At 56.6% G+C, this 27,132-nt stretch overlaps 3 protein-coding genes across 6 annotated transcripts; 1 reads left to right on the forward strand and 2 right to left on the reverse strand.

Annotated features, from left to right (window-relative positions):
• Window positions 1–3,565: 3,565 nt before the first annotated feature.
• On the forward strand, window positions 3,566–7,888 carry THTPA (thiamine triphosphatase). Of its 3 annotated transcripts, none has more exons than XR_004348473.1 (4): window positions 3,566–3,939; window positions 4,308–4,859; window positions 5,991–6,181; window positions 7,178–7,881. XR_004348473.1 is itself a non-coding variant. In XM_032622897.1 (3 exons), the coding sequence occupies exons 2-3, from the start codon at window positions 4,313–4,315 to the stop codon at window positions 6,101–6,103; spliced, it is 660 nt and encodes a 219-aa protein (XP_032478788.1). In that variant the 5' UTR covers window positions 3,567–3,939; window positions 4,308–4,312; the 3' UTR covers window positions 6,104–7,888. The 3 variants fall into 3 exon arrangements, 1 of the variants encoding a protein (XP_032478788.1); XR_004348472.1 differs by having other exon boundaries at window positions 3,567–3,939; window positions 5,991–7,352; window positions 7,486–7,881; XM_032622897.1 differs by having other exon boundaries at window positions 3,567–3,939; window positions 5,991–7,888.
• AP1G2 (adaptor related protein complex 1 subunit gamma 2) lies at window positions 6,836–15,857 on the reverse strand. The gene is given in 23 exon segments (XM_032622894.1): window positions 6,836–7,114; window positions 7,202–7,300; window positions 7,525–7,688; window positions 8,378–8,513; window positions 8,595–8,718; window positions 9,047–9,151; window positions 9,635–9,762; window positions 9,852–9,941; window positions 11,565–11,645; window positions 11,647–11,688; window positions 11,770–11,824; window positions 11,909–12,049; window positions 12,235–12,348; window positions 12,519–12,574; window positions 12,750–12,848; window positions 13,142–13,222; window positions 13,628–13,723; window positions 13,842–13,918; window positions 14,092–14,188; window positions 14,315–14,456; window positions 14,601–14,725; window positions 15,142–15,352; window positions 15,784–15,857. Coding segments are annotated over 22 exon segments (2,364 nt in total). The 5' UTR covers window position 15,352; window positions 15,784–15,857; the 3' UTR covers window positions 6,836–7,012.
• Window positions 15,858–16,111: 254 nt separating this feature from the next.
• On the reverse strand, window positions 16,112–26,215 carry JPH4 (junctophilin 4). 2 transcript variants are annotated; one of them, XM_032622895.1, is made up of 7 exons: window positions 25,596–26,215; window positions 25,304–25,434; window positions 24,520–25,070; window positions 22,997–23,768; window positions 19,829–19,947; window positions 18,941–19,473; window positions 16,112–17,793 (listed from the first exon to the last, which is right to left on the reverse strand). In XM_032622895.1, exons 3-7 carry the CDS (start codon window positions 24,896–24,898, stop codon window positions 17,710–17,712), a joined length of 1,887 nt encoding a protein of 628 aa, XP_032478786.1. In that variant the 5' UTR covers window positions 24,899–25,070; window positions 25,304–25,434; window positions 25,596–26,215; the 3' UTR covers window positions 16,112–17,709. The 2 variants fall into 2 exon arrangements, with proteins under 2 accessions (XP_032478786.1, XP_032478787.1); XM_032622896.1 differs by lacking the exon at window positions 25,304–25,434.
• Between the last annotated feature and the right edge of the window lie 917 nt (window positions 26,216–27,132).

Here is a 27,132-nt window from a genome sequence, read left to right on the forward strand (position 1 = left end):
TAGGAGGTCACATCCGGAGATAGTGACACACAGACAGATCGGAGATGGATGGGTGGGAGAATGAATGAGGTGTAGAATGGCAAAATCCAGAGGTAGGGACACATGGACAGAGACCAGCGGGGCAACAGGAGCAGCAAAACGCATGGTCGAGTTCTCGTGATAGGGCTATTCAGAGAGAGGGACAGACAAGAGCAGATGGAGAGCTGGGGGCCGGGAGAGACACACTTCACCTGAATAGGAGTAGAGGCCTCCCTCACTACTACTCACACCTTTCCAAAAAAAACAAAACAAACAAAACCCAACCCCCCAAACCAACAAACAACTCAACTTCTGGCAAAACCTAAGATCGAAGATTAAGGGTATCCACGTCCTCTCCACCCTCCCACCCCACCAGCGCGCTTGCCCATCCATCTGCCTGTCTGCTAGCCGCCGTTCCTCCCCATCCTGCGGCCGGCGGGGGGCCACCGAGACCCAGGCGCCTCCAGACTGACAGCTCCGAGCCCCGCACTCCCCGGCCTCCCTTCCTCCGGGACCCCCGCTCCTGCACAGCTCGGCGCGGCCCGTCTAGGCTCTCGTTACCCTCCATCTGTCCGGCTGGCTCCTGGTCCAGCCTCGAAACCTTTCCCTCCCGTCTCTACCTCCACCCGGCATCTCTCCTTCGCCCCATTCCGCTCGCAGGCCCTCTCCTTCCCTCCCATACCCCTGTCCCTCCTTCTCCTCAGGCTCTCGGTGTGTCCGTCTGTCCGTCCGGGTCCCCTCCCCCAGTCCCTTCCCGTCCCTCTCCGTGCCCTCCAGCGGCAGTCTCCGAGCGCCTCCTCTCCCCTCCGTCTCAAGCTTCCAAAGAGCAAGGAAGGGAAGAAGAGAGAGGGAGAGGAGAAAAAAACCAACCCAGCAGCATCGGAAATCGATGCACTTACACCTCAGCTGGAAGCAGGGACGGGAGTCGAACCGCGGCCGCCCAGCAGCGCGAGGCGGGGAGGGGAGGGGGTGGCTCTGGAAAGGACTTCTCCGATGTGTTGATTCCTTTTTTTCCCCTCCTCCTCCCTCCCTCCAGCGCTCACTCCGGGGCGTCGGGGACGGAGATGGAAAAAATAAATAAATAAATTCACGGCTGTGAGGGAAGTGAAGGAAAATAATCAATGCTATTTGGCTGCGGCTGAAGTGTTCCCGGCTTCGTGAGGGGGTTTCCATTGATTCACCCTGGGCACTGCTCGCTCCCTGCCTCCTCCTCCTCCTCCTCCCTCCTCCTCCTCCCTCGCCTCCTCCTCCTCCTCCTCGCCCTCACTCCTCCGCCTCATTCACTGGCTGGAGCCGAGGCGTCCCACACAATGGAATAATCAATACCCAGGCGCCCGGGGCGGCCCCACTGAGCAGGTGCAGCGGCCCGCCCGCCGCGGAGTATGCCGGGAGTTGAAGTCGCCCGCCCCCGCCCCCGCCCCCGCCCGGCCCCCCGTTTCTAGAGCTTGTGTCCGCCTGCTTGGCTGGACTGTGGGCGGGACCCGAGCGCCGAGGACAGGCGGACAGCGGTCCCGGCCACCTGCTTGACTGTGGCGCCAGGTCCAAGCCGGTGCCTGCAAAGAGGGCAGGCTCCTTTAAACACTTTCCTGTCTTCTCCTCCTCTTCCTTCTGCCTGCAGAAATCGCACACGTGTTTTGTAATTTTGTTTTAAATCAGCTCTAGAGCAAGTCCTGGCTTCTGCCAGCTTCCGGAGCCACTCGAGGCCTATCTCTCTTTCCTCACTCCCTTCTCTGCTTTATTAGTTCCTGTCCCTTCCAATGGGCACTAGAACCTTATCTTCCACGCAATTAGTCTTGGTCCCTGGGAGCTTCTGTCTCCTCCACGTGGTTACAGAGTCCCCAGAGTTGGGTGGGGGGGAGGGGAGGTTCTGGCTCCCCATCCTCATCTTCAGTTTATCAGCTCCCATAAGCTCTCCTATATTCTAATAACAATAGCTGCTAAAATTAATTGAGTGCATAGGGACAGTTCCAAGCACTTTTACATATATTAACTTATTTAATCCTCACAACTAGTCTCATTTTACAGTTGAGGAAACCAGGGCACAAACAAGTTAATTAACTGGCCCAAGGTCACACGGCCAACAAGTGACCCCTCCATGATTCAAATCCTGATAGTCTGACTCCAGACCTCACACTAGCTGCTATAGCCTACTTCTCTTAAAAGAAAAAAATCCTGGAGTTCACAGGAAAAAAGGAAGGAGAAAGAAACTAACATTTTGAATCTCTATGATGTGACAGTTTGTCACTGAATTCCTCACCCTTAACTGTGAGGCAGTCCACATTTTACCAAAGAGAAAACAAGAGGTTTAGGGAGGTGGAGTTGCTAGCCCAATGCCAAACACCAGTAAAGTGAAGATGGGACTCAACTCCAGGTCTGTCTAGCTTTGGAGTCTGGTCTTTCCTTTTCCTTAAACTGCTGCCTTGGCCCTAGTGGACTGGACTTTATAACTCACAGAAGAGATTAAGTCTTCTTCCTCTGGGCAACAAAACTGATAGGCAAAGGACAGATGAAAAGCAGGCCAGTGAAAGGAATTAGGGGCTGGGGTCCCTCCCCTCTCTGCACATTGGTACCTGTCATAGGATGTGGCGGGGTATGCCTTAAAGAGATCCCAAGTTCAGGATGCCATGTCTGTAAACCAGTGTCCTCTCCACAGTACCTCCCATGGGTCATGTGTTTCCAGAAACATACTGGGGAGAGGACAGGTATTGAGAACCTAGCACTTCGCACCCATCATAGGAGCAGGCCCAGGAGTTGACAAGAGCCACTGTTCTTCAGCAAGCTACCTTACTCAAAGAATCAGACATGCAGTTGATGCCTCCAGCTAATCATAGCCCTGGGAGGGAGTAAGGAGAAGAAGCCTTCTCTATTTTGTCTCCCAAAGCAAAGGGTCATTCTCATGTCTTCCTATATTTTAAATGAACATAAGTATTTCTCCTATTCCTGACAAAGCCTGCTCAGGGGCCACTGGACAAACTCCTCAATCTGACACTCAAAACCTTTTCCAACCTGCCCTCAAGTGTATTTCTAGATTCATTTCTTTCCTCTTACACATGGGCCAGGTGCTCTCCAGCTTCTGAGCCTTTGCTCATGCTGTTCCTGTCACCATCTTGGTCTCCAACCGTTGAAATCCCATCATGTCTTTAGTTTTCATCCAAAATATCACTTCCTCCTCTTACAGAAAGTCTCCCATCCACCCTTCTCCTGAACATTCATGGGGATGTATTAACTCCCCTTTAAAACTCCAGAGTCTAGAGTAGCTGTACTGGTCTTAGTTACCCTTTTTTTTTTTCCCTAGCTCATTCCCACTGGCCTTTATTCAGTGGGACACCATAATAGTTAATAAAATATTTGCTGGACAGCGTCTGAGTGAGTGGCTTGTATTCCAGGCCCATCTGCCAACGGGGTGAAGGGGGTTGGAGACAGGACTGGGGCCTCAGCTCCTTTTCCATCCGACTCTCTCAACTTTAGGTCGAGACCCGCTGGCGTTAATCGCAGCTTTCCTGTCACCATAGCGACGGGTGGGGCAGGAAAGCAAAGTCTCCCTTTGGAACTACATCTCCCATCATGCGCCCGGGCCCCAGGGTGCCGACTCAGCCGGCGGCCTGAGAGCCGGGCCGCCCCCACCCCCGAGAGCGGCAGGGGTCTGGGAAGAGAAGCAGAGCGCAGGGAGATGGCCTCTCTCTCGGCCCACCGCGGAGGTTGCGGCCTCTCATAAGCTAACAGGCTTCTCGGGCCCCGGCCTGCCGTCGGCTTCGCCACAGCGGGCCTAATATGGCCGCTCGTGCCGGGATCTCCCGGGTGTGCAAAGAACCGGGCCGAGGTCCAGGGCCAGGAACTGCTCCCGGCATTCCTCGCGGGCGTGGCGTGGGCTCCCTTCCCCCTTCTCCAGGTCCCGCGAGAGGGAGATCCTGGGGCTTTGAGGTGAGACCCGAGGCTCCGCTGGCCGTTGCTGTTGGGGGGATCGGGCGGGGTCGCCACCGGCAGTGAGCCGCCGTCCTCCCGGGGTAGCATGGTGTCTAGCGGGCGCGTTGAAAGGACACCCGCTACCCGCTACACCTGCTTTCTAGAGAGCCCTTTGGATTGAGGGCATTTTCAGCAGTGGAAGGGGTCTAACTGGAGACTTATCCCTATTGCTGAACCTTAGAACATCAGAGACAAGAAGGGGCCATCCATCAGGGAGGAAGGGCTCCCAACAGAGAGCCCTGCGACAGTGTGTGCGCTTCCTAACTTCTTCCGGGGGTAGGGGTCTTTGGGAGCTCAGCCAATGTTTGTTGATTGACTGCTTGCAGGTAGCATGGCCCAGGGCCTGATTGAAGTGGAGCGAAAGTTCGTTCCCGGCCCTGGCACAGAGGAGCGGCTGCAGGAATTGGGGGGTACCCTGGAGCGCCGAGTCACTTTCCGAGACAGCTACTATGACACCCCTGAGCTGAGCCTCATGCGGGCTGACTACTGGCTCCGACAGCGAGAGGGCAGTGGATGGGAGCTCAAATGTCCCGGAGCAGCAAGTGTCCCAGGACCCCACACTAAGTACATGGAACTCACAGCTGAGCCTGCAGTTGTGGCCCAGCTCTGTGAGGTGCTGAGGGCTGAAGTCCCGGGGGCTGGAGGCGTGGCTGCTGTGCTGGGCCCGCTGGGGCTGCAGGAAGTAGCTAGTTTTGTTACTAAGCGTAGTGCCTGGAAACTGGTGCCGCGCGGAGCTGATGAAGAGGAGCGGCCGCTCAGGGTGGACCTGGATACAGCTGACTTCGGCTACGCTGTGGGTGAGGTAGAGGCCCTGGTGCAAGAGGAGGCCGAAGTCCCAGCTGCCCTAGAGAAGATCCACAGCCTCAGCAGCATGCTTGGTGAGGGAGACAGGCCCTTCCGTGCTTCCCTTGCTCCTCTTCCGGGTGTACCCGCTGGGCCAGTTAGTGGGGAGGATCTCGAGGCTATTTCTGGGGAATTACTTTAGCAATTTTATAGAGGACCCGGTTTGCTTAGGGCTCTATCAAATCCGGTTTCCTCTTTTGCAATAGTAGTCTAACCTGGATTGAATCATTCCATGTGTCTCTAATCCATCCCAGTCGTTGTCTCATGTAGTTCTCATACTTCTAGTCACTGCAGGTGTCCTTAAGTTCTCTTCGTCAGTTCTCCTCTTCCATCTCTCCATCCATCCTTCCTTCCCCCAACTCCTGTCCTCTCACTTTTACAACTAAATCCTCATTTAATTTGTCCTATTGGCTTGAGTAAAAGGCGAGAACGTTGTGTCTATGTGACAGCGGGGCAAACGTTAGCAGATTCGTTTTTCCATTCCCGGGCTTAGCTCCCTTGTACACAGTTCATCCACAGGAGTATAGTGTCGTGCATGCCGTCGGGCCTTACAGCCCTGGAATGCTGCTCTTGCCTCCCCAGCAAACCCACAGCGAGTTCCCTGCTATCTGCCTGGCATGCTGCCAGGCACTAACATTCAGACACTGGCTTATTGTGACTCCACAGCACACAGGCTAGAATTCCCCGTGAATTCCACCCCATGGCTGTAGCTGCGTCTCTTCTTCCTACATCCCTTGGTTTCTCTCTCTGTGTGCATCTCTGCATGTGCTTCATTACCAAGCTAATGAGCTTTGGCCTGGCTGGACAGGCTTTCATCTTGATTGGGGGGCAGACGCAGTAATTGAAGTGAGTCGCTGTTGATGCACCCTCTGTCTTCATGGTGCCTGAGTGCCTTTCACCACTTCTTGCTGGAGGAGAGGCTCATGCTTGGCTTCCCAGGCCCACTCCTGCCTCAAGTGGCCCTCTTAGGCCCCGCTTCCCTAAGCTAATCAGGGAGTGGGCTGGCGAGTTAGAGAAGCTGGTTGGAGTTAGAGAAGCTGGTTGGACGGCGTTCGGAATCCCAGTGCTGCCTTGGAAACAACGTTGGGGTCCAGCTGCGTGGGCAGGGAGAGTCAAAGCATTGTCGGCTCTGTCTGGTTCTCTGCTCATTCTCCTTTCGCCTGTAGGTGTGCTGGCGCAGGAGACGGCACCTGCCAAGCTGATTGTGTACCTACAGCGCTTCCGGCCCCAGGACTATCAGCGCCTGCTAGAAGTGTACAGCTCCAAAGAGAAGCCTTAGGGGACTGGAAGATCCAGACGTGACACTGGGCTAGGGTGTCACTTGCCCGATGGAGAAGAAAGCTCCGGGTCGAATGAGGTTCATTCCTGGGCTCACTGTGCCTCTTCCTCTCTGGCTTCCCTTCCCACAGTGAATCCTCTCTCTCCAGCTCCGCCTGTTCCTTCCCCCTACCCTCAGCTATCCTTCCTGGAGCCCTCCCTGGCTGCCCCCTCTCCCTCATCCGTCAGATGCAATCTGTGGGCCGCCCCTCTCCCCTGGCCGCTAAGCAGCCTCCATTGATTTCCGCTCGTGTTTATAGGATTTCCACTTAGCCGTGATCAGTAGTTAAGCACAGGAAAATCCCTTGCCACCCTCCCTCCCTTGGTCGATGCCATTGATTCTGCCAGCGGCTCCTAAACCGCCTTACAGCTGAGTTAGAGATGAGGGGAGGCAGCAGGGATTTCCCTGCCCTGGGGTATGAGGAATAGCAGAAGGCTGGGGAAATGGGTGGGAGTCCCTGTTAGAAATCTAGAAATTCTGGTTTGATGTTGCCCCTGTACCTTGCTCTGGCCCAGAGGGTAGAGTGCCTCCTGTGGAAGTTTAGGGGCACATTTGCCCCCCAACCTGGAAAGGGGTAGAAAGAAAACCTTACTTTGTTGAAACCAGTTCCAAAGGCTTAGGGCAAGATACCTACTTCCTGTGTAAGAAGGCGCTTCCCTGGCTGTGGTTCACATACGTTTTCTACCTCAAATATGGCTTCCCCCCTCAGGCTTTATTGGGCTTTCACTATTTGTAGGGTTGGGGGCAGCCCCCCCCCCCCACTCCAGTGGCAAGTACAGGACCAGAGTGCCACCTGCTGGCTGTCCTCAGATAGCGGCTCCCCTGGGCTTGGGGACACGGGAGGGTTTCAGGCTGTGAGTGGAGGCCGAGTTACTGCCATGCCTCCACAGGCAAGTTGTTCACCTCAAAGATTTCCTGCACCGACTGGCCAAAGTGGTTGTAGGTGAGGCGCAGCTTCAGCCGCAAGGGGGCCTAGGAATAGGAGAGCACAGACCAGGGTAAGCGCCAATGACTCCCCCCTTCACTGGGTCTTAGCTTCGAGGGGCTCCTGGAGCTCACCTTCTTAGGATTGAGGATTCTGAGGAGCTGGGTCATCGGAAGGCCACCCTGAGCTGGAACTGTGTCCCCACTGGGAGCCTGTAGCTGCAGCTGGAAACTCTGAACACAGGAGGTTGGATGGAGCACACCGCAGGGAGCTGGCTGGGCTCAGGTAACCCCTCCACACCCAATAGTTTTAAACCCTCTTCCCATAACTCCCCAAGTGCCTGTCTCTGCAAGTCACTCCCTTCTCATCTCATCCTCTCCCCCACCCACCTCCTCTACTTAGTGGCGTTTTCTCCTAGATTACCGAGGCCACCTCTGAATCCCAGTCTTCTACAAACCTTGGGCACAGCGGCCTGGCAGATGAAGTGGGTGACATCACCCCCCGAGGTGTTGGTGGCAGTGACAGTGATTAACAGCAAAGTAGGGGTTCCAGGGGGTCGAACGAAAGAAAGATCCAGCTGTAGTCCTTCACGCTCAAACACTTTGAGATTTGGGATGGGAGCTACAGCAGGGAGAAAGAAGTGGCTCAGCGTATGGGCTGAAGATAACGGTTCACTCATTCAATAAAAATTAAACAAGCACCCATTGGGTGCAGGGCCCTGCTCGAGATGCTAGTGACAGAGTGGATAAGGCATGGCCGCTGATGGAGCTTACAGCCTAGTCGGGGCGAGAGAAACAATAAACAAGAAAGATAATCACAGACTGTAATTGGTGCTCTGAAGGAAACAAACTATGCCAGGATAACTGGGGGGAACTAACTGAAATAGGAGAGGTAGGGGAAGGCATCTGACAGTTTAGCTGAGGCCTGAAGATTGAGAATGAGCCAGTCATTTTGATGTGCTGGGGAAAGGACATTCCATGTGAAAAGAATAGGAACGCCAAGGGCTTGAGGTGAGAGGGCCTGAGGAGCTGAGAGGGGGCCAGTGGAGCGGGTAGTGGGAAAGCATGTGAGGTGGGCAGGGAGGAAGCAGGGCCCACAGGCCAGGGTAAGAAGTCTGGAACAAAGGGAAGATACTGGAGGGTGTCCAGGAGGAGACTGGCATGATGTAGTGAAGCCTTTTACTAAGATGGGGATGTGATGGGGGTACACAGCAGGGAAGAGGGTACCAACCTCAGTCCTTGGCTTAGAAGGGGAAGCAGCCTATTTCCACCACCCCTTCTTTAAGACATCTCCCCTTTGCTGAGGCTTACCAGGAGGTGGGGGAGCACAGGGAAGGTTGAGGAGGTGTATCAAAGCGCCTCCTGGGGTGGGATCCAGAGGGGGAGGGTGCTGGGCGTCCCCAGAAGGGCCATCCAGGAGATCTAACAGATCCAAGAGCTTTGAGGCCTGGGGGAGAGGGCAGAAGTGTCAGGGCTGGGTATGGAAGCTGGACCATGCTCTTCCCCCCGGGACTCCCGGCCTCCTCACCTGGGGTTCTGTGGGGACAGGGGCTGCTTCTGAAAGCTGGGCTGTTTCTTTGCTTTCCTTTGCTTCCTCATCAACCTGAGAGCCACCTCGCTCCACAAGAGGTATCTTTTCCAGGATGGCAGCCCTGGGAGGATGGAATGCAGGTGTATCCCTCTGGGTAGACCCTGGGCTTTGCGCGAGAGGCACGTGGGAGGAGGGGTAAGAACATGGGGAGTCCTGGGCACATGGTGGGTCAGAAGGGCCCCTCTGATTTCCTCAGGCGGCACAGTCTTGCTGGCCTTCAGATGAACAAGGATGGTGGGAAGCCCACTTAGCTTCAGTGAACTGTGAGTAGGGGGCTCTGACTGGATGAGGAAGGACACAGGTGAGGATGAGACCCCTGCACCCAGAAAGGGACAGTGGGGAGCGGGCCAGGGGTTGGGTCCCACACTGCGGCAGAGTGGCGCGCACACCTCATGTGGTCGTACTTCCGGAAGAGGGTGTTATACTCCACCGCCCGCTGCTGCAACTCCACGTCCAGGCAGCTCCTGTAGATGGACACAACCTGGCGGATGCGGCTGGGCCGCAGGGTGGTGCGTGAGTGGGAAGGGTCGTCTGCCACGCCCTTCACCTTCAGGATGCCGCAAGAAAGGAAGACGCCCCACAGACCACGGAGATACCCATGATTCTTGGCTCAAAAGGAAGAAGCTGGGCTTCCCTGGTGGCGCAGTGGTTGAGAGTCCGCCTGCCAATGCAGGGGACGCGGGTTTGTGCCCCGGTCCGGGAGGATCCCGCATGCCGCGGAGCAGCTGGGCCCGTGGGTCATGGCCGCTGGGCCTGCGCATCCGGAGCCTGTGCTCCACAGCGGGAAAGGCCACAACAATGAAAGGCCCACATATCGCAAAAAGAAAAAAAAAAAAGGAAGAAGCTAAGGACGGAGGAGTGGGGATCGGGGTGTGGGCCTGGACAGAAACTCAGAAACGGGGGGCACAGTGAAGGGACATCTCTCAATGGAGGCACCAAGAAGAGGCTCTGTGGGAGGGGTTGGGACCCACTCTTACTTGTTGTCCCCACGGAGCCGGGTGCTGAGCTTCACGAGGGCTGTGAGGGCATATCCTCGGGTGGCCGGCAGGGACATATGGGACTGCAGCACCCTTTCCAGCAGTGCCAACACCTCCTCTTCCTCCACCTTCCAGGGGGACACAGGGAGTGACCCTGGGGCCAGCCCTGCCTCCCCTGATATGTCCCTCCTCAGTGTATCCCCAACGCAGGACCTACCTGCAGGGGCTCAGTTTCCTCACAGCTCCCTTCCAGCAGGAGGTCCCCGTATTCCCCGATGCACCAGGTTGCCACCTGCACCAGCGGTTGCTGGATGGGATGAGAAACATGATGGGCCTGTGTCACTTCCAGACCCCGTGACATCCTTTAGGCAGTGCAGAGATGGTGGAGTTTGGAGGGGTGGGGAAAGGGAGGGGCCTCAGCACTGGGAGCAGTTATGAGCAGTTTTGTTAATTTGCTCCCATCTCTGTCCTGGCTCCTAGGCTTCCTCTGCCCTCTGGTGGCCAAGTTTCAGAACTACATGGCCTAGGATGGACCTACAGATTATCGTACTAAAAATTAAGCCAGACATAGAAAGACAGACATTGTATGATATCACTTGTATGTGGAATCTAAAAAGTAATAAAAATGAATCTATATACAAAACAGAAACAGACTCACAGACATAGAAAACAAACTTATGGTTACCAAAGGGGAAGGGGGACTGGGAAGGATAAATAAGGAGTATGGGATTAACAGATACAAACTACTATGTGTAAAATAAATAAGCAAGGATTTACTGTATAGCACAGAAAACTATATTCAATATCTTGTAATAACCTATAATGGAAAGTAATCTTAAAATATGTATGTATAACTCAATCACTTTGTTGTGTACCTAAAACTAACACAATATTGTAAATCAACTATATTTCAATTTAAAAAAATATCCTAGAATACAATTCAGAAAGTAATGCCAAAACAAAAACAAAAACAAACCTACATGGCCTAACCACAGGGGGTGCAGCAAGGATGGGGAGAAGTGACGGGGGGGTCCTCCCTTGAGGAAGGGGTGGGTGGTTTCTGCCTAGCCTACTAAAGTAATATGGAAAGGGGGCTATGCTGGTTGGCATCTGTGATTTCACTCAGCATTCAAGGTAATAATAAAACCGGGGACTTCCCTGGTGGCGCACCGGTTAAGAATCTGCATGCCAATGCAGGGGACACGGGTTCGAGCCCTGGCCCGGGAAGATCCCACATGCCACGGAGCAACTGAGCCCGTGTGCCGCAACTACTGAGCCTGCGCTCTAGAAACCCATGAGCCACAACTACTGAGGCCCTGCGTGCCACAACTATGGAAGCCTGTGCACCCTAGAGCCCTGCTCCACAACAAGAGAAGCTACCGCAATGAGAAGCCACACACCGCAACAAAGAGTAGCCCCTGACCGCTGCAACTAGAGAGAAAGCCCATGTGCAGCAACAAAGACCCAATGCAGCCAAAAAAAAAAAAAAAAACAAAACTATGGGGGACTTCCCTGGCAGTCCAGTGGTTAAGATGCCATGCTTCCAATGCAGGGGGCACGGGTTCGATCCCTGGTTGGGAACTAAGATCCCACATTTAAAAAAAAAAAGCAAAACCTAATACAAAAGCAGAAAGAGCTTTTATCTATCTCATTTGATCAAGGCAGCTCCGGGAGATAGGCAGGGTAGAATGCGGAGTAGACCTAGCATGAAGGTAAACGAGTCATCTGTGGTTGCAACAGACAGTAGGTGTCAGAGCCAGGACAGAAGTCCAGGTGTTCTAACTACAAACAGGGCTCTGCCTTTGAGTGTCTCCTCTGCTAAGTAGAGAGCTGTGACCCTGAGGGAAAATACAGTTGGGAATCAGATATATGGAGCAGGTGGCCCAGGAAGCGCTGGGCAAGCCCCAGGCCTGGTGGTGGGGAGCAGTACCTGGGAGATGTCCTCAGCCAGGGCGCTGTAGAGACGGCGCACAGAGTAGGCATGGAGCTCCTGGGCGCCCCCAATCAGTTGGGGTCAGGTTGGCCACTGCGTCATCGCGCACATGGGTGCCTGCCTGGAGGGGTGAGCGTGGCTGAGTCAGTGTGGTGAACCCTGCATGCTCCCGCCCAGCTCTCAGTTCCAGCCCCTGCCTCACCGTCGTCAGCACACGTAGGGTGGTGTCTATGTGCCACCGCTTGGTTGGGGCAAACCTAGGGGACATATGGCTCTTCAGTCCTGGTGCTGACGGTCCCTGGATTCCACCCTCTCTGCCTCCTGGGCACCCATCCCCTCACCTCTCTGCTGCCAGCAGGATGCCTGAGGCACAGTTGGCCTGTAGATCAGGGGGGCAGGACTCCAGGAAACCCTGCAGCTCCTGTGTCATGGCTTGCACGTTGGAGCTATTCACCAGAGCCAGGCTCAGTTCCAAGGCCCGCCTGGCAGGAGAGATGTGTGTTTATACAAGGTAACCCAGGTCACCCTATGACATGCCTCAGGCCCCCCCTTCCCCAGGCACCTGCCTCCTTAGTCCCCTTTCTCCAGCTGCTCTGAGCTGGCCTGGGTCTTGGCCACCAGGTGCTGGGCCCTCTGCCCTGCCCTCTCGTTCCTCTGTCCTGCTCACCGGCTGAGGGAGCCATCAGGTTCCCATAGACATTCCACCACGGTGGGGCGGTGCCGCTGCACAGCACTGTGATCAGACTGCACCAGCCTCAGCAAGGACGTCAGGGCTACGTACCTGGCCAGAGCAGGAGAGGCCCTGTCATGCCATGGCCGTCAGCCCTCCCCCACCCCGTCCTGCCCTGGGTATAGGAATAAGAGGCTGGTGAATCCGGAGACTCTGGAAGAAGGAGGGCAGAGGACCCAGGGCTCAGTGACACAGCCCAGCCAGACACCTGGGCCTATTACCTAATGTTCCTGTCAGTGTTGAGCAGGAAGCGGCCAAGAATGTTGACAGCTAGAACCTACGGGGGCAGAGGTTGGGGACAGTCAGGGAAGGAGCAACCTGCTCATTCAGGAGTGGGGACTGCGTGGCACAGGATGACCAGGGTGGGGAGGAGAAACCAGTGAACAGGACCTTTCTGCCCGGCTGGGGCGGGTGGGAGGGGCCCCAGGGGGAAGGGGCATACGGGAGGGTACCCGCAGGCCTGCTGCAGAGCGAATGTCCATGATGGTGAGCACCGTCTCAAACAGGACCGCGTTGCCCGCATTTCGGCTGGTGTCTGTGTTCGTGGCTACCTGTGTGGATGCGAGAGAAGATGCGTTCTAAGGGGCTCCGTCCTCTCCTCAGGTCTCTAAAAGGTCTCCATCATATCATCCCTCAAACAGCTAACGAGGTTCCCTGAGCTCCCGCTATGTGCCAGGGGCTACTGCACTGAGACAGACTGTGTCCCTGTCCTCAGGGAAATCCCGGTCCAGAGGGAAATGGAGATGTTATCATATGGCCACCGCATGGTGAGTGGTCATGTGAGGGATGCGCAGGGCCAGTGGGATCACAGAGCAACACACTTAACTGGCAACCCCACCCCCACCTGGGCCAGCAAGTCATTCATGGTCTCACTGCTCTCCTCATGGTTCCGGCCCAGAATCCGAAGCAGACGAAGTATCTGGACCTGAAATTGGGTTAAAAGTTGGGGGGTTGGTTCTTAGGGGAAGGAGTCGTGGGGCTGAGGAGAAAAGTCCAGCACTGAGGAGAGCATTGTGAGGGGTTTGGCTGGTTCCCGAGAACCTCCCTGGCCCTCCCCCCACCTCCATTGGTCCCTTGGGCCGTGGGAGGGGTTCAGAGGTGTGTGAGGCCAGGGGATTGGAGGACAGGCTTTTTAAACATATTGTTACCAAACTGGATTTTCTGGCCTTCAGGCATCCCCCTCCCCACAATGGTCCTGGGAGAACCTGGTGCCTGCCACCCTCCCGCCCAAGACACTGACTGAGCCCAAGTGTTCTCTGGGAAGCGACCACTAGCCATGGGCTTACTAAGCTTTTTGTTCTAGGGATATAGCAGGGAAGGGTCAGCCCACCTGCAGGAAGGGGTCGCTGACTCCAGATATGCTGTGTTCTTTGGAGTATCCCGTCGTCACCAGAGTCCGGAGGATGTGCACCAGCTGGGGCACCATCTGGAGAGAGGGCAGTGCCTGGTCTGAGCATTCTTCCTAATCCTCTCAATCTTCAGCCCCATTCCAACCCTACTGCCCTTTTCTTCCTGGCCCGGGGCCCGCCCCCTCGCCAGCCCACCTTTCGAAAGTGCTTGAGGGCCGCAGGGCTTCGTTCGCAGAGTTCCGTGATCAGCGTGGTGGTGCCCAACAGGATGCCTGGGTCAGGGTGGGGGAAGTGAGTGGTGGGCCGGAGCACAGGGGAGTCTACTGCGTGCGTGTGTTTGTGTGCACGTGCTACCCTTCTCCTAGGAGCTGCTGTTCCCATCCCGCGTCTCCCTTCTGTCCACAGCCAGAGCTGAGGCAGGGGACGAGGAGCCCCATGGCCTTACCGTGGTGGTCGTCATGAAGCAGTTGGGCACAGGGTGGGAGGAAGATGTCGGAGAGCTCAGGGACCTTCCGGATCATGTGCACTGCAGTCAGAACAGCCTGCAGAGGTCAGGGGTCTCAGAAGGGGCAGGGGTCTGCCGGGATGGACTGCCCTCCACACCTCTGCCACGTGGCAGACAGGGGACAGTTTCTGGAGGCGCAAGTGCCTAGAACCTACCATCTCACCTTCTTGCGCACATAGGCGCTAGGCTGCAGGAGCAGTTTCTCCACCTCAGTGGCCAAGTCCCGGCACATCTCAGCAGAGCCCGTGGCACTCAGAGTGCACAGGGCCAGGCCTTGTACAGCCTGAATCCCTTGGCTCAGGTCACTGCACAGTTTTGGGAGGACAGTCAGTCAAGCCTCTGAAAAAACCCAGCCCTTCCCAGTACCTACAGCAGGCAACCCCCTGGGATTTCCCAGTTCCCCACTCTCCCATCTCCCTGATTCCAAGCGCTTCCCAGAACTCTCTCACTTCTTGATGCTGTTGGTAATGAGCAGGTGGGCATCCTGCCTCTCATCCAGTAGAAGCATGGCCCCCAGGTAGCCCACCCTCTTGTCTGTGAACCTGGGGGAGGCGATCAGTTTCAGGCACTCCATCTACAGGGAAGGGGTCAGACCAGGAAGGGGCAGGGGTGAAACCAGAGGCACTAACGTCCCTTTTCCATCTTCCTCCTTTACACCAGATTAATCTGTGAGGGCAGCATATCCCATGACCCTCCCGTCAACAAGAAGAGAGGTCTAGGAGATTCAGTTAGTGGGTAGTTTCAAGTTAACAGGAGGATGGGAAGAGAGGAGGAAGTGCCCTGAATGGCGCTGGCCAGAGAATGAAGGGTTCAGCCCAGCTGATGACCAGTTGGGATTATACTGCGGAAGGAGGCCTGCGGTGCATACTGTGAGGGCTCAGAAGCTTTGTAGAAGAAAGAAATCGGGGCACAAATAGGTGAGGGGGTCCGAGACGGTGCTCCACTAGCTTCTCTCATCAAACTTAGAAGGGAGGCGTCCCTGCCCGGTACCTGTCCAAAGTGGGCGGGGTAGCCTAACAGGTGGACGTAGAGCAGTTTGGCCAGCTGGCGGTGCCTGTGCAGAGGGTCCCCATCGCGGAAGGAGGCCCGGATGTGGGCGCACTCCTTTTGGATCACCTCCCGCTCCTGGGCCTGGGTCTTGGCCTCACGAATCTCCTGGATTAGATCCTGAAGCTTCAGCGAGGACGAGGACGCCACCATCCTGGGGGCAAAGTCCGGGACCGGAGAGGGCTTTAACCCTGGCTGGAAGCGTCTGGCCTTTCTGCACAGGCTTGCCCTGTACCAAGTTGCTGAGGGCTTGGGTCCCACCGCTACCCTAAAACTGAGCCCTTTCCCCACGCGGGTCCCCAAATTCCGCCCCCTCCTCACCGCGGGAGGAGCCCTCCACTACGCATGCGTCCCCGCCCCACTCCACGCCCGTTGCTACCGAGCATGCGCCGGAACCCCACCTATTTCCCGCCCCCCCCCCGCCCCACCTCTTTTCCCTCAGTGTACACCTGGTTTCCCATCTCTAGGTTAGCAATTCCCTTCCTTCTAGAGCCCAGCGCTGTTTCTTCCTCCGGAACCGCCGTTCACTTCTCAGGCGGCCTCAGCTTCCCCACACCAGGACGCCAGCCCTAACGCCAGCCTCACCTGGCTTCAGTCTCAACTCCGCTCCTCTCCCCACAGCGCTTCCTGGTACTAGCCCCGTCGAGCGTTGGGACTTGGTCTGGTCCTTCCCTCTCCCCGCCCCCATCACGGGACCCCGCCCCTCCTGAGCCGACCAGCAGAGCAGTCTTGAATCCTCTAGCTCAGGCCTTCCTGGTTTGGAGTTGAGGGGAAAGAACACTTAAGTATTTAGGGCCGGCGAGAGTGTAATAACAGGCCTGGGGGTCCCCAAGAGGGCTCCTTTACCCGGAGAGCCTCTGAGAGCTTGGTTTGAAGCCATCACACCCAAAGGAGAGGACAATTTCCCCCCCCTTTTTTTGAAATTTTTTATTAATATATTTTTTTTTGTTAAATTTCTTTGTATATTTTTTTTCCTGCAAGACTTGGTGTTGGTGGCACTGTTGTAGTTTAACTTCAATCCCAAATTCCATGAAATACAACTTAGAAGTAAAGGTTGAGAGGGGAGGAAGAGGGAGGCAGGCCAAGGAGTAAACAGAGTTTGACTAGAAAAAAAGAAGAGTTTGTGTGTGGTGGGCATTCCCAGGCAAGGCCATTCCTTGAGGGAGGGGGTTGGCAGGCAGCTTGCCTCTGCCTCATGCAGGGGAGGGAGGAAAGATCCTCTGGGGACCCTACAGTACCCTCTTCCTAGGGCTTCCTGCCCCCAGGGGAAAAGCTAGTACCAGGGATCAGCCACAACCTCAAACAGGGCTCTCCATCCACCTCTCGCCCGGGTTTGACTCTCACCTCTGCTGTGCCTGGAAAGTGTGTGAGAGACTGGCTTCCTTTGATCCCCTCCTTCTGTTGGTTTCCCATTTCACAAGATTCTGATATGATGGGGGAAGGGATATAACCCACTTAGGGACTACTAAACAGCTTCAGCTGCCCTGTGAATTCTTATCAGCTTGTCTGGTTTGTTCTCCAGAAATGCCTTCCCAGCCACTACTGCCAGAGTTGGGGAGTGGGGTCCTTGCTCAGGTGCCTCTAACCCTCTGCAGTACAAATGCCTCCTTCAGGTCCCTTAGAAATTTAATCAAAGGCCACACGTGAGTCCAGACCAACCAAACAAACTTTTAGGGGGAGAGAGAAAGGTGGGAGAGGGTGGGCTTGGCCACATTGGACATTTTCTTTCCTTTACACGTTGCTCTTGACATGGCATGCCACCCTAGGGGGTTGGATGAGGGGCTGGCTGTTGAGGAAAGAAAGAGGGAGAAGATGCTGGGGAGCCATTCTACTTTTCATTCCCCTCATCTCCTTCAGGGAAGGATGGAGCTCGGCAAGAAGCTAGCTCAGTGCTTGGAGGTGAGGTAGGATCCTCCAACGTCAGAGATGGAGGCTGCACCCCCTCCAGCTTTATCACTAGGCCTCAGAGGGACGCCAGGCCCCTTGGGTCAGGGAGTCACAGCAGCACGGCCAGTGCCTCGCCCAGGATACAGTCTTCTCCCGTATAGAGTATACCCCTTCACCATTTTCTCCTTCCTTTCTGCTCAGCTTCTGGGAGACTCCTCAGGACACCAAACCCCAACCCTCATCCAAGTTCAGGTCTAAAGAAAAGGCAGGGAGGGTGTGGGGCAATGGTCTGACTTAGAATTGTGTGTCTCAGAGAAGAGAGCGACTCTGAGCGAGAAAAGCCCTTCATATGTAAACAATCTAGAGAGAGGAGAGAAGGGAGAGAGAAGGGGTGGGTGGGGAAGGGAGTGAGGAAGACGGAGACAGAGCCAGAAGGAATGAGAGAATCTGAAAGGAGAGAGGGAAAGAAAAACAAGAGAGAAAACCAGAGGGGGACAGAAAAGAAAGGGAAGGGAGAAGAGAAAGAAAAGAGAAAAAACAACCAGGAGGAAGAGAAGAGAAAAAGGCAGGTCAGAGGAGTGAAGAGGCAGCAAACCAAAGCCAGAACTAGGCCAGGCAGGAGCCTCAGGTGAGGAGCTGGGAGAACAGGAATGCCAGGCTGAGGTCCAGGAGGGCCACGGCTCCCACCACCAACGGGTTGGCAGCTCCCTAGAGAGATGGGGGAAAATGCAGTCTCAGTGCCTGAGGACCGGGTCCAGCGACGGGTCTCACCTTCCTGCCCTGGCTGAGGTGGCAAAGCAGAAGGGTCCCAGGCACCTCTCCTCAGGGCCAGAGCAGGGAAATCTCCAACCTTTGCTTTGGATTGGAAAACATTCCTCTGCTCCCAGGCAGGGCCCCACCCTCCCTCTGGCTCCCTCAAGTCAGCCCATCCTCCCTTCTCCTTCCACTCCCCTCCCTGCAGCACGTGGCCCAGGCAGAAGGTGCCTGGCCTTAGTATCAGACATTGGCAGCAGCAGCTTTTACTGCAGCGAAGCAGAGAGGGGATGAAGGGGTGAGGATGTGGTTGCTAGGAAACAGGAGAAGGCCTGGAGTCCAATCAGAGTGGAGGGTACTGGGGAAACTCCACCCCTCCCAGTTTTCTGCCTTCTTCCCTATTTCTCTTCTTCCCAGGAGAGGGAGGGAGAGTCAGGGTAGGGAGGGAACAAGCTTTTCCTTTTTTATTTCTGGGCACCAAAGAGAGAAAGTGTGGAGGTGGGGGTGGAGGTGGAGTAGGAAACCAGGAGCCGGAAATGATATGAAAGGAGAGCAGGCAAAGATGTTCTGGCTGTACTGTTAATTATTCGTAACCTTGGTGAGTTACTGTAAGTGCCTCAGTCCTCCCGTGTGTCAAATGAGGGAGTTGGGGCTTCCCTGGTGGCGCAGTGGTTGAGAGTCCGCCTGCCGATGCAGGGGACGCGGGTTCGTGCCCCGGTCTGGGAAGATCCCACATGCCGCCGAGCGGCTGGGCCCGTGAGCCATGGCCGCTGAGCCTGCGCATCCGGAGCCTGTGCTCCGTAACGGGAGAGGCCACAGCAGTGAGAAGCCCGCGTACCGCAAAAAAAAAAAAAAAAAAATGAGGGAGTTGGACGTGAAGGTCTCTAAGGTTCCTTCCAGCTTGCAAATTCTCTATTTTTTTGAGGTGGGATATAGTCCAAGACTGGGCAGGCAAAAAGGAAGCTAAGTGCAAATCAAAGCCCCTCAGGGGATCAGAGAGAAGTCTGGAAAGGATGAGAGGCCAGGCTTTGATAAGAGGGACCAGGAAGGATGGGAGACTCAGAGGGCACAGGGCAGAGTCGGGGAGGGGAGGGTCTCTCACCGGCTGGGCGGGCCTCTCGGACGCAGCAGCCTCCTCAGCCTCTTCCATCAGGCACCCGGCTTCAGGACCCCTCGAGGACAGGCCCCTCAGGACTGGCAAGGCTGTGGGCTCCGGCTCCGAGCGCCCTGGGGTCCTCATCTGGAGCAAGGGCTCTTCATCCTCCCCTTCCTCCTCTCGAAGACTTCCGGAACTGTCGCTGCAGCCTCCGAGGAGTGGGGAGCCATCTCTGGGCTCTGGTCCCTGCAGCCCAGCCTCATCCTCTGCCTCATAGCCAGCTAGTTCTTCTGCCTGCTCACCGGGGCCCCCCCACTCCTCAGGCCAAGCTTTGGGGCTGGAGAAGGGACCTCGGTCCCCTCCAGAAGGCAGTGGGCTCCGGCAGGCAGGGGGTCGCCAGGGTTGGCGGGAGGAGGCAGGGCTGCTGGGCAGTTCAGGGGAGCCCTCTGAGGGGGTCAGTCCATTCTCGTACACCCCAGGGCTGTCCTCATCCAAGGGCTCTGTGTCAGAACCTTCTGAGTCCTGCCTGGGTCTGCGGCCTGGGGCAGGGATAGCTAAGAATCAGAGGGGATGAACTGGCCTTGGGCTGCAGAAGCTACAGCTTTATCCCCCTGCCTGGGCGCCTCCCAGGACTCTGGTACCCCCAGGTTTACAGCCTCTCATTGCCAGACCCCAACCCCCTAGTCCTATGACCCTATTTCATAAATTCCTACTTCGCTCCTCAAACAACTGGGCCTGGTCCCCACCCCCTGTCCCCTTAGGTCCTCATACCCTGGCCTTTCCCGCCCCTGTCCCCTGCAGGGATTCCCTTCCCCTTTCTCCATGCCCAGGCCCCCCAGCTCCCCAGGAAGCCACCCCCTCCCCCGGCCCCGCCCCAGACTGCCCACGCCTCACCTGGGGCCTCCAACATGGGCTGCAGGTCCTGGGCTATCAGTTTGGCCATTCGAGCTGCCTCCACAGCCTTCTCGGCGACACTGCTGGCTGCCACTGCCTTTAGAAGGGCGTCTGCTGCCCTGTTGGGTTCCAGGGACACTTGTCTTAACAGACCTACTCCAGTCCCTTGGCCCAGGTCCCCACTGCATCACAGCCCCCAGATCTGAGCTCACCTCTGGACTCCTCACCCTTGCTCACACTCTGCGAGCTGCTCCACTTCCCGGGCAGGGCAGCCGGCCTTCGGTTTCCTCCCCTAGATCTGGGCCGAGCTTGCTGTCATCACACCTTCCTGCTCCTCTCTCACTCCCTCCACCATTCCATCCAGTAGTAACACTTCCCTTCCTCCAGCTGCAGGGCCAGGCCCTCCCCACTGCCCTCAACTCTGTTATTCCATCCCTGTCCTGCTCCCTCCCAGTGACAAATGAGGCCTCACTCTCTTAGCACATCTCTCTACGGCTGCACCTGCTTGGTGCTCACAAGCTATGTCTCTTTGCTGTGTTGCTACCTCTTGTTATGAGAATTTTACATCTTGTTTTCTTCAGCCACTTCTGTTATCACATCGTTCTCCCTGCCCCCAATCACTGCCACTGCCCCCCGCCCCATTTCCTCATTTCTGAGCTCTGGAACTGGAGTAAGGGTGGGTCTCCCCTTTCTGCTACTATCTATTCCCTCTCCCTGCTAACATGCATGCTTTCTTACCATTGGGATTACACCTTCTAAGAGGTGAGCTCTTAATCTCCCTTCCACAACCCCCTTCAACCCTGCTCTGCTCCTTAGTTACAGGTAACCTTGAAGCATTATCAATCCTTTCCCCTCTGTTTTTTCTCAATTCTCCATCTGGTGTCAGATGTTTCCTCAATTTTCCCTTCCCTTTTACCTTCTGCTGTTAATCATAGATGCCTTGTAATTACTATTATTATTTAACATCTTTATTGGAGTATAATTGCTTTACAATGGTGCGTTAGTTTCTGCTGTATCACAAAGTGAATCAGCTATACATATACATATCCCCATATCTCCTCCCTCTTGCGTCTCCCTCCAACCCTCCCTATCCCACCCCGATGCCTTGTAATTACTAAATTAGTTCTGTAATCTTGACTGAAGGTGGGGCGTAAAGGATCAGAGGTAGAGGTAATCAGATATACTTGCCAGGGGCTTGAATGCATCAAGACCCATGACTCCCTCTGGCCCTGGGCCTGTTGTATCTGGTCTAAGAAAGCAATCTGGGTATGGGGGTAGGGAGAAGGGTCATGGTGTCCCCTGTCATCTTAGGTCTACTTCCTCTCTATATACCTTGGGAGATATGGTCAGCCTCCTCTCCTCAAACCTGGTGGGTCAAGACCTTTAGAACCTGCTTAGAGGGATCTCAGATAACCCTGCTCTTCTGTCTTAGGGCTTTCAGGATCTATATGCCTAGCCCTGTCCTGAAACTGAGCTGGTCTCAGAGTTTAAGGCAGGGGATGAGGATCACAGTTTTGGGTTGCATTGAGTTCTGTTGGCAGCCAAGAAACTGCAGCATTGACAAGGTCCTGTATTTTTGACTTTGGAGGGTATGGTTGATCAAATCCTAGCCAGTAGACCCAGTCAGTGCTCAGGCATCAGGCCAGGCTCAGGCTACCTGGCAGAGGCACCTACTGCTGGGGCCCTGTTGTTTCCATGGCAACCAGCAGCCAATCAGGTTTGCCAGGCCTGTTGCTGGGGAGACCAACCAGCCTCCTCCCACTGCCTGATCTTTCTGGCTACTGAGATCGGTTTTTCCTGCACATGCCCACTCCCCATCCAGCCCGAAGTGCTCCCTGGTGCTCTGCCCTCCCCCTTCCCTGGCTCAAGGCCCTGGACTCTAACCATCCAGACACTCGGATATATCTACAGATAGGCATTCTCTGGTTCAGGCATCTACTCTGGATATGACCTGTTTACTCACTCACATACACACACACACACACCCCTTGTCATCCATTTTACAAACTCACTGAAGCATATTTGGACATATCTTGACTTTTCATCCTCTGAAACACTCTCAAATTCAAACAAGATCCTTCAACTGTGCCCTCCCTTTTAAAGAAAAACCAATATCTAAAAATTCCTATGTGTAAATTGTATAAATCAGGGGCTTATGAACTCCTTACAAATAGATTTTTGGTTTTCTTTAGTCACAAGCCATATGCAGCTATTAAGCACTTAAAATGTGGCGAGTCTAAATTGAATGATGTACTCTAAGTGCAAAACACATATTAGATTTCAAAGACTTAAGAAAAATGGGGGGGTATGTAAAATCTCTCCTTATTTCATATTGATTTTAGGTTGAAATGATAATATTTTGGATATATTGGGTTAAATAAAAATATATTATTTAAATTAATTTCATTTGTTTCTTCGTAATTTTTTCATACAGCTACTAGAAGATTCAAAATATGTACTAGGCTTACATTATATTCCTACTGGACTGCACTGCTTTAGATAATGAGGTTCCTGATGCATGAAATGTAATCTGATTTGCAGAAAGAAAATTTCATTTATAGGCAAGTCTCCTCCCCTTCAACCTTTATCTGTTGGGTTAAGGGAGGCAGAAGAGATAAAGCTGAGAGGGACTATCTTTTCAGGTGGATAGATCAGCTGTACAAACTAGACCTTCCCGAGGCCTAAGGCTGAAATGATAGCAGACTGTGGGCTGGCTTGGATGTGGTTACGGATGTACGCTCCCTGTCTCTCTGCTGGGGGCTGCTGCTCCCAGCAGCAGAGTCCTGGAGGCCGGATCAGCTACAAGAAGAGGAAGACTAGCGACATGTCTGAGTTCCAAGAGGTTTCCTGGGCCGGCACAAGGCAGCGCTCATTGCTACTCCCACACACAACGACACACATCCCCACAAAAGACACTGAGACACGCTTACAGTCTAACAGGGCTTTCCTCAAATACCCAGCCACCCACAGTTACACCCACGTCCACCTGCAGCCTCAGATATAAACACCTCAAATACCCAGGGCTACAAATGCCTGGCCCTAGGCCTGCTCTTCCCCACCGGGCCCTAGGCCTTGTGTCTTGGTCCTCCTTTAGGCACCGCCCCCTTCCTTATCCCCAGGGTACCTTCTCCCCTTAACCCTGCTACGGCCTCTGCACCGGGTGCCCACCTGGCAGCGGCGATCTCCTGGCGCTGGCGGGCAGCGCTCACGGCTCGACGGGCACCCTCGACGGCCCTGTCCACCTTCTCCTTGACTTTGCCCCTCCGAAGGGCCAGAGGAAGAAGGCTGCGCACGCGCCCCCCGTGCACCAGCCGGTTGCGCTTGTACTTGCCCTCCTCGCGGGAGCCGTCGGGGCGGGTGGTGCGCCCGTAGCCGTGCCGCCGGTTGCCCAGCCACTCGCCCTCGTAGCGCAGCCCGTTGGAGCGCTGGCTCACGCCGTAGCCGCTGCGCCGGTCGGCGCGCCATTCGCCCGCATACACCTCAGTGGCCGAGCCCTCGATGAGGGCGGGCGGCGCCGGGGCCGGGGGCCCACTGGCCTCGGAGCCTGGGGGTCCCGTGCTGCCCACTTCGCTGCTCACCTCGCTGCGCAGGGAGCCCCTCTTGCTGCCCAAGGAGCTTCGGCGCCCGCCCGCCCGAAGCCCGCTGAGCAGCAGCGAGCGGCGGAAGAACCCGCCAGCCGCGGGGGTGCGCTTTCGGCAGGCCGCGCTGTCAGCATCCCCAGGCCCGGCCAGCACGAAGCCTCCCCGGGAGCCGGAGGCCGGGCTGCCTCCTTCGTCGCCGGTCAGGGGCAGGGGCGGGGGCGGCGTCGGGGGATCGCTGTGGCCCGAGTCCAGGGAGGTGCGGCGGGGCGAGCGCAGCAGCGCCGCCTGATGGTAGGGCACACTCTGGCGCACCCCGTAGCCGTGGCGCTTCCCAGCCTGCCACTGGCCCTGGTAGGTGCCTGCGCGGGGCGGGGTAGGAGGGAGAGAAAGAGTCAGGACCCGCCGCTCCTTGCCACCCCCAGCCCCATGCGCCCCTGGAAGCCTAAGAGTCGGGTGGGAGAGGTGGGGGCAACTGGCGTGGAGGTCGGGGAAGGGCACTAGGAGCCGGGGACAGGCCAGGTGGGGTCGGAAGGTGTGGAAGAGCAGAGGGAAGACAGGCAGGGAGTGGGAGATCCGTGGATTAGGGCCGTGCAGGTAGACAGGGGAAAGGGGGAGGGACAGACAGGCTGGGGTGTGTGAAGGACAGACAGTCCAGAGGGTGTGAGGACAGGTTGACGGGGGTGTATAGATGGCATATGACAAGCAAAGAGAACTGTCAGGGGCTGACTGAGGAAATGTGAGGGGACAGGCAGAGCAGAGGTGTTAGGGACAGGCAGGTGGAGAGGGGAGGTGTGTGGGACAGGCAGACAGGGTGTGTGTGAGGGTTAGGTAGATGCGGGGTGTGAGGCTCAGGCAGACAGGGAAGGGGTGAGGGCAGGCAGATTGGGGAGAGGGAAAATCAGGCAGGGGACAGACAAATAAGGAAGGCGTGTGTGATGATGGGAGGAGAGGGCAGAAAGATGGGCGCAGGGGCGCATATTGATAGGGAAGGCGTGTAGGATAACAGCGGGGCACCGGGGGTTGTATGGCTGGGGAAGGCATACGCGGGGCAGGCCAGCGGGGAGGCGCACGCGGACGAGCAGACAGACAGTAGTGGGCAGGGCCCCGCACCTCCGTCGGAGTAGGTCTCGGTGCCGTAGCCGTCCTGGAAGCCGTCCTTCCAGAGCCCGGCGTAGCGCAGGCCGGACACGCTCTCCCACACACCGCTGCGCCCCTTCAGCCCGCCCAGCCACTCGCCGCGGTACGTCCAGCGGCTCTTGCGCTCCACGCCCAGCCCTTCGCGCTTGCCCTGCTGCCAGTGGCCCTGGTAGCTGTGTCCGCCGGGCCCCGTGAAGACGCCCAGTGACTCGAAGCCCTGCGCCCAGCAGCCGCTGTACTCGCCCTGGGCGCCGGGCCCCGTGCACACGCCGTAGCCATGTGCCCGCCCCGCCTCCCAGCCCCCCACGTAGCAGCCCCCGTCGTCAAAGTCGAACTTGCCCCCGGGGGACATGCATGTAGTTGGCGCGGCCTCAGCCCCCCGGTGGCTCAGCGCATCCTGGGGCTGGAGAAGCCGGCTGGGGGCCTGGGAGCCGGGCGAGGCCTGGGGGCGGGGGCAGTTAGACCGGGGCCAGGCAGGGGGCGCCCAGCGCGGGCAGGCAGGGCCGGACCCTCATCCTGAGTGGCTGCGGAGAAAGAGGGGGGAAGTGGCGAGCGAGGCCCCTCCTCTTTGCCCGTCGCTCCCTGGCCCAGTGGCTCCGGAGCCTCAGCACCGCCCCCCAACCCCCCACCCTTCAGCAGCATCTTCCAGCAGCTCCCAAGCTTTGGAGGCACGGGGCTCCCCCATCCTCCGTTCTTGTAGAGGGCCCCTCCCAGGGCTTGGGGTCCTAACCCCAGGCAGCAGCGCCACTTCTCCAACCTGGAACCCCAAAGCGTCGAGTGAGGATGACAGTTGCGGGGGGGGGTCCTCAGAGGGGGCTGGGCAGAATCGTAAGCCACCCGCTTCCCTGGCTGCTGTCAGGACCCCTCTACCCCGGTTCTTTGGCTTCCCTGGCAAAGGTCGGGGGTGTGGGTGGGTTGAAAACCTAGGGGGGAGATCGGAGCAAGGTGGGCAGAAGGTTTGGTGGGGTAAAGGATGGGGGAGGCTCTGCAGGGGAAAGGCGAGGGTGCGGATGGGCAGAAGGGCAGAAGGGAGGGGGCAGGTTACTCACCATGTGGACTGGGGCTCAGGCTGCCTCCCAGGCACAGCATCCATGGCAGGATACCTCCACTCCCACCTCGCCCAGGCAAGACAAGCCCCCTCCCCTTCCGGAGAGACTGCTCCAACCCGGAGAGCCCAGGTGGGGGAGCCGCAGGAGAGAGTCCCCTCTCTCCCCAGCCGGAGGAGCAGGCAGTGGGGGGCGCGCGAGGTAGTGGCAGGGGTAGGGGGAGATGAGAATAATGTAGGGGAAAAAAATCTGCCTTGGATGGAGGTCAGGAAGAGGAGCTGGGAGCTGGATGGGAAGAGAGAGGGGGCTATCAAGAGGGGGTGTTTTTATTATTTTCTTCTTCTTATGGTTGGGAGAGGAAAAAAAAAAATCAAAATTCTGATTCCATCCCAGCGCAAATCAATGTTTGCTCCATCCCAGCATCACGGGGGAGGCTGGGCCAGGCAGATTTAAAGGGGCAGGGAGAAGAGAGGAGAGGAGAGGGTGGGGAGAGGAGAAGACGAGGAAGAAGAGACAGTGGCGGTGATAGCGTTGGGGGGCGGGGATGCCTGGGCAGAAAAAGATGGGTGCCTGCTCAACCTGCGATGAGGGAGGAGGCAAGCAGAGAGGAGGATGAGAGGCACAGAGACCCCCAGGGTGGAAAGAAACCCTGGGATGCTGGCAGGGAGTGGGGTGAGGCTGAGGGGAGGGGAGAGGAGCCAGGGGGAGGAGACTGAGCTGAAGATGGGGAGGCTGGGGGAGGTCGAAGCCAGCGGGGGGAGGAGAGATACTGGCGAGGCCGGGAGAGGGCGAGAGGAATACAAAGAAAGAGGTGCAGGGGTGAGAGCTAAGGCAGGGGGAGATACTGTCGGAGAGGGAGAAAGGGAGGGAGACCCATTCTGGGGCTGGTGAGGGATGGCAATGAGAAGAGAGGCAGGGGAGGAGGAGAAGGAGGGAGAAGAAATAGATATGGAGACTGAGAGAGCAAAATAAGGGTTGTGAGGGAGGGAGAAAGCTCTGCACAGGGAAGGCGGGCTTGGGCAGAGACATCTAGCCAGGAAGAGCCTAAGCAGGGGCTGGAGGGCCGGAAGTGGTGTTTCTGGGGCCCTGGGGAGAAGGATGAACCTGCCATCTGCTTGGACTGAAGCCAGGAAGCCTTTGGGCCTGGGTGCCTGTGTCCACCAAGTCCACTGTCCTCCCTAAGAAACTGCTGCAGGGGACCAGGAGGCTCCCCACTTGTGCTTTCTGAGCAAGCTTGAAATGGGACCCTTCCAGGAAGCCCGGACCCACAGTGCTTTTCCAGGCTGCACCACCTTCCGCCCCCCACCAGCTCTTTCTCCCTGGGTTCTCCCTCTGAAGGAGGTGGGCAGAGATGAGGGGGTGTATTGGTTTTGAATGGGGAACAGGGGGTCATATTTGGCAGTGCCATTGAGATGCTGGGGCTTTGGAGTCGTCTCTTTTGCAAACCTAGAGGCAAAGACACATTTGGGGAGGGCCTTATCGTGGCAAGGCCCTCTTCAGCCTTCCACCACTCCCTGACCATTCACCCGAGGGGCAGCAC

The sequence above is a fragment of the Phocoena sinus genome, chromosome 2 (assembly GCF_008692025.1).
Source record: "Phocoena sinus isolate mPhoSin1 chromosome 2, mPhoSin1.pri, whole genome shotgun sequence".
Classification (NCBI taxonomy): Eukaryota; Metazoa; Chordata; class Mammalia; order Artiodactyla; family Phocoenidae; genus Phocoena; species Phocoena sinus.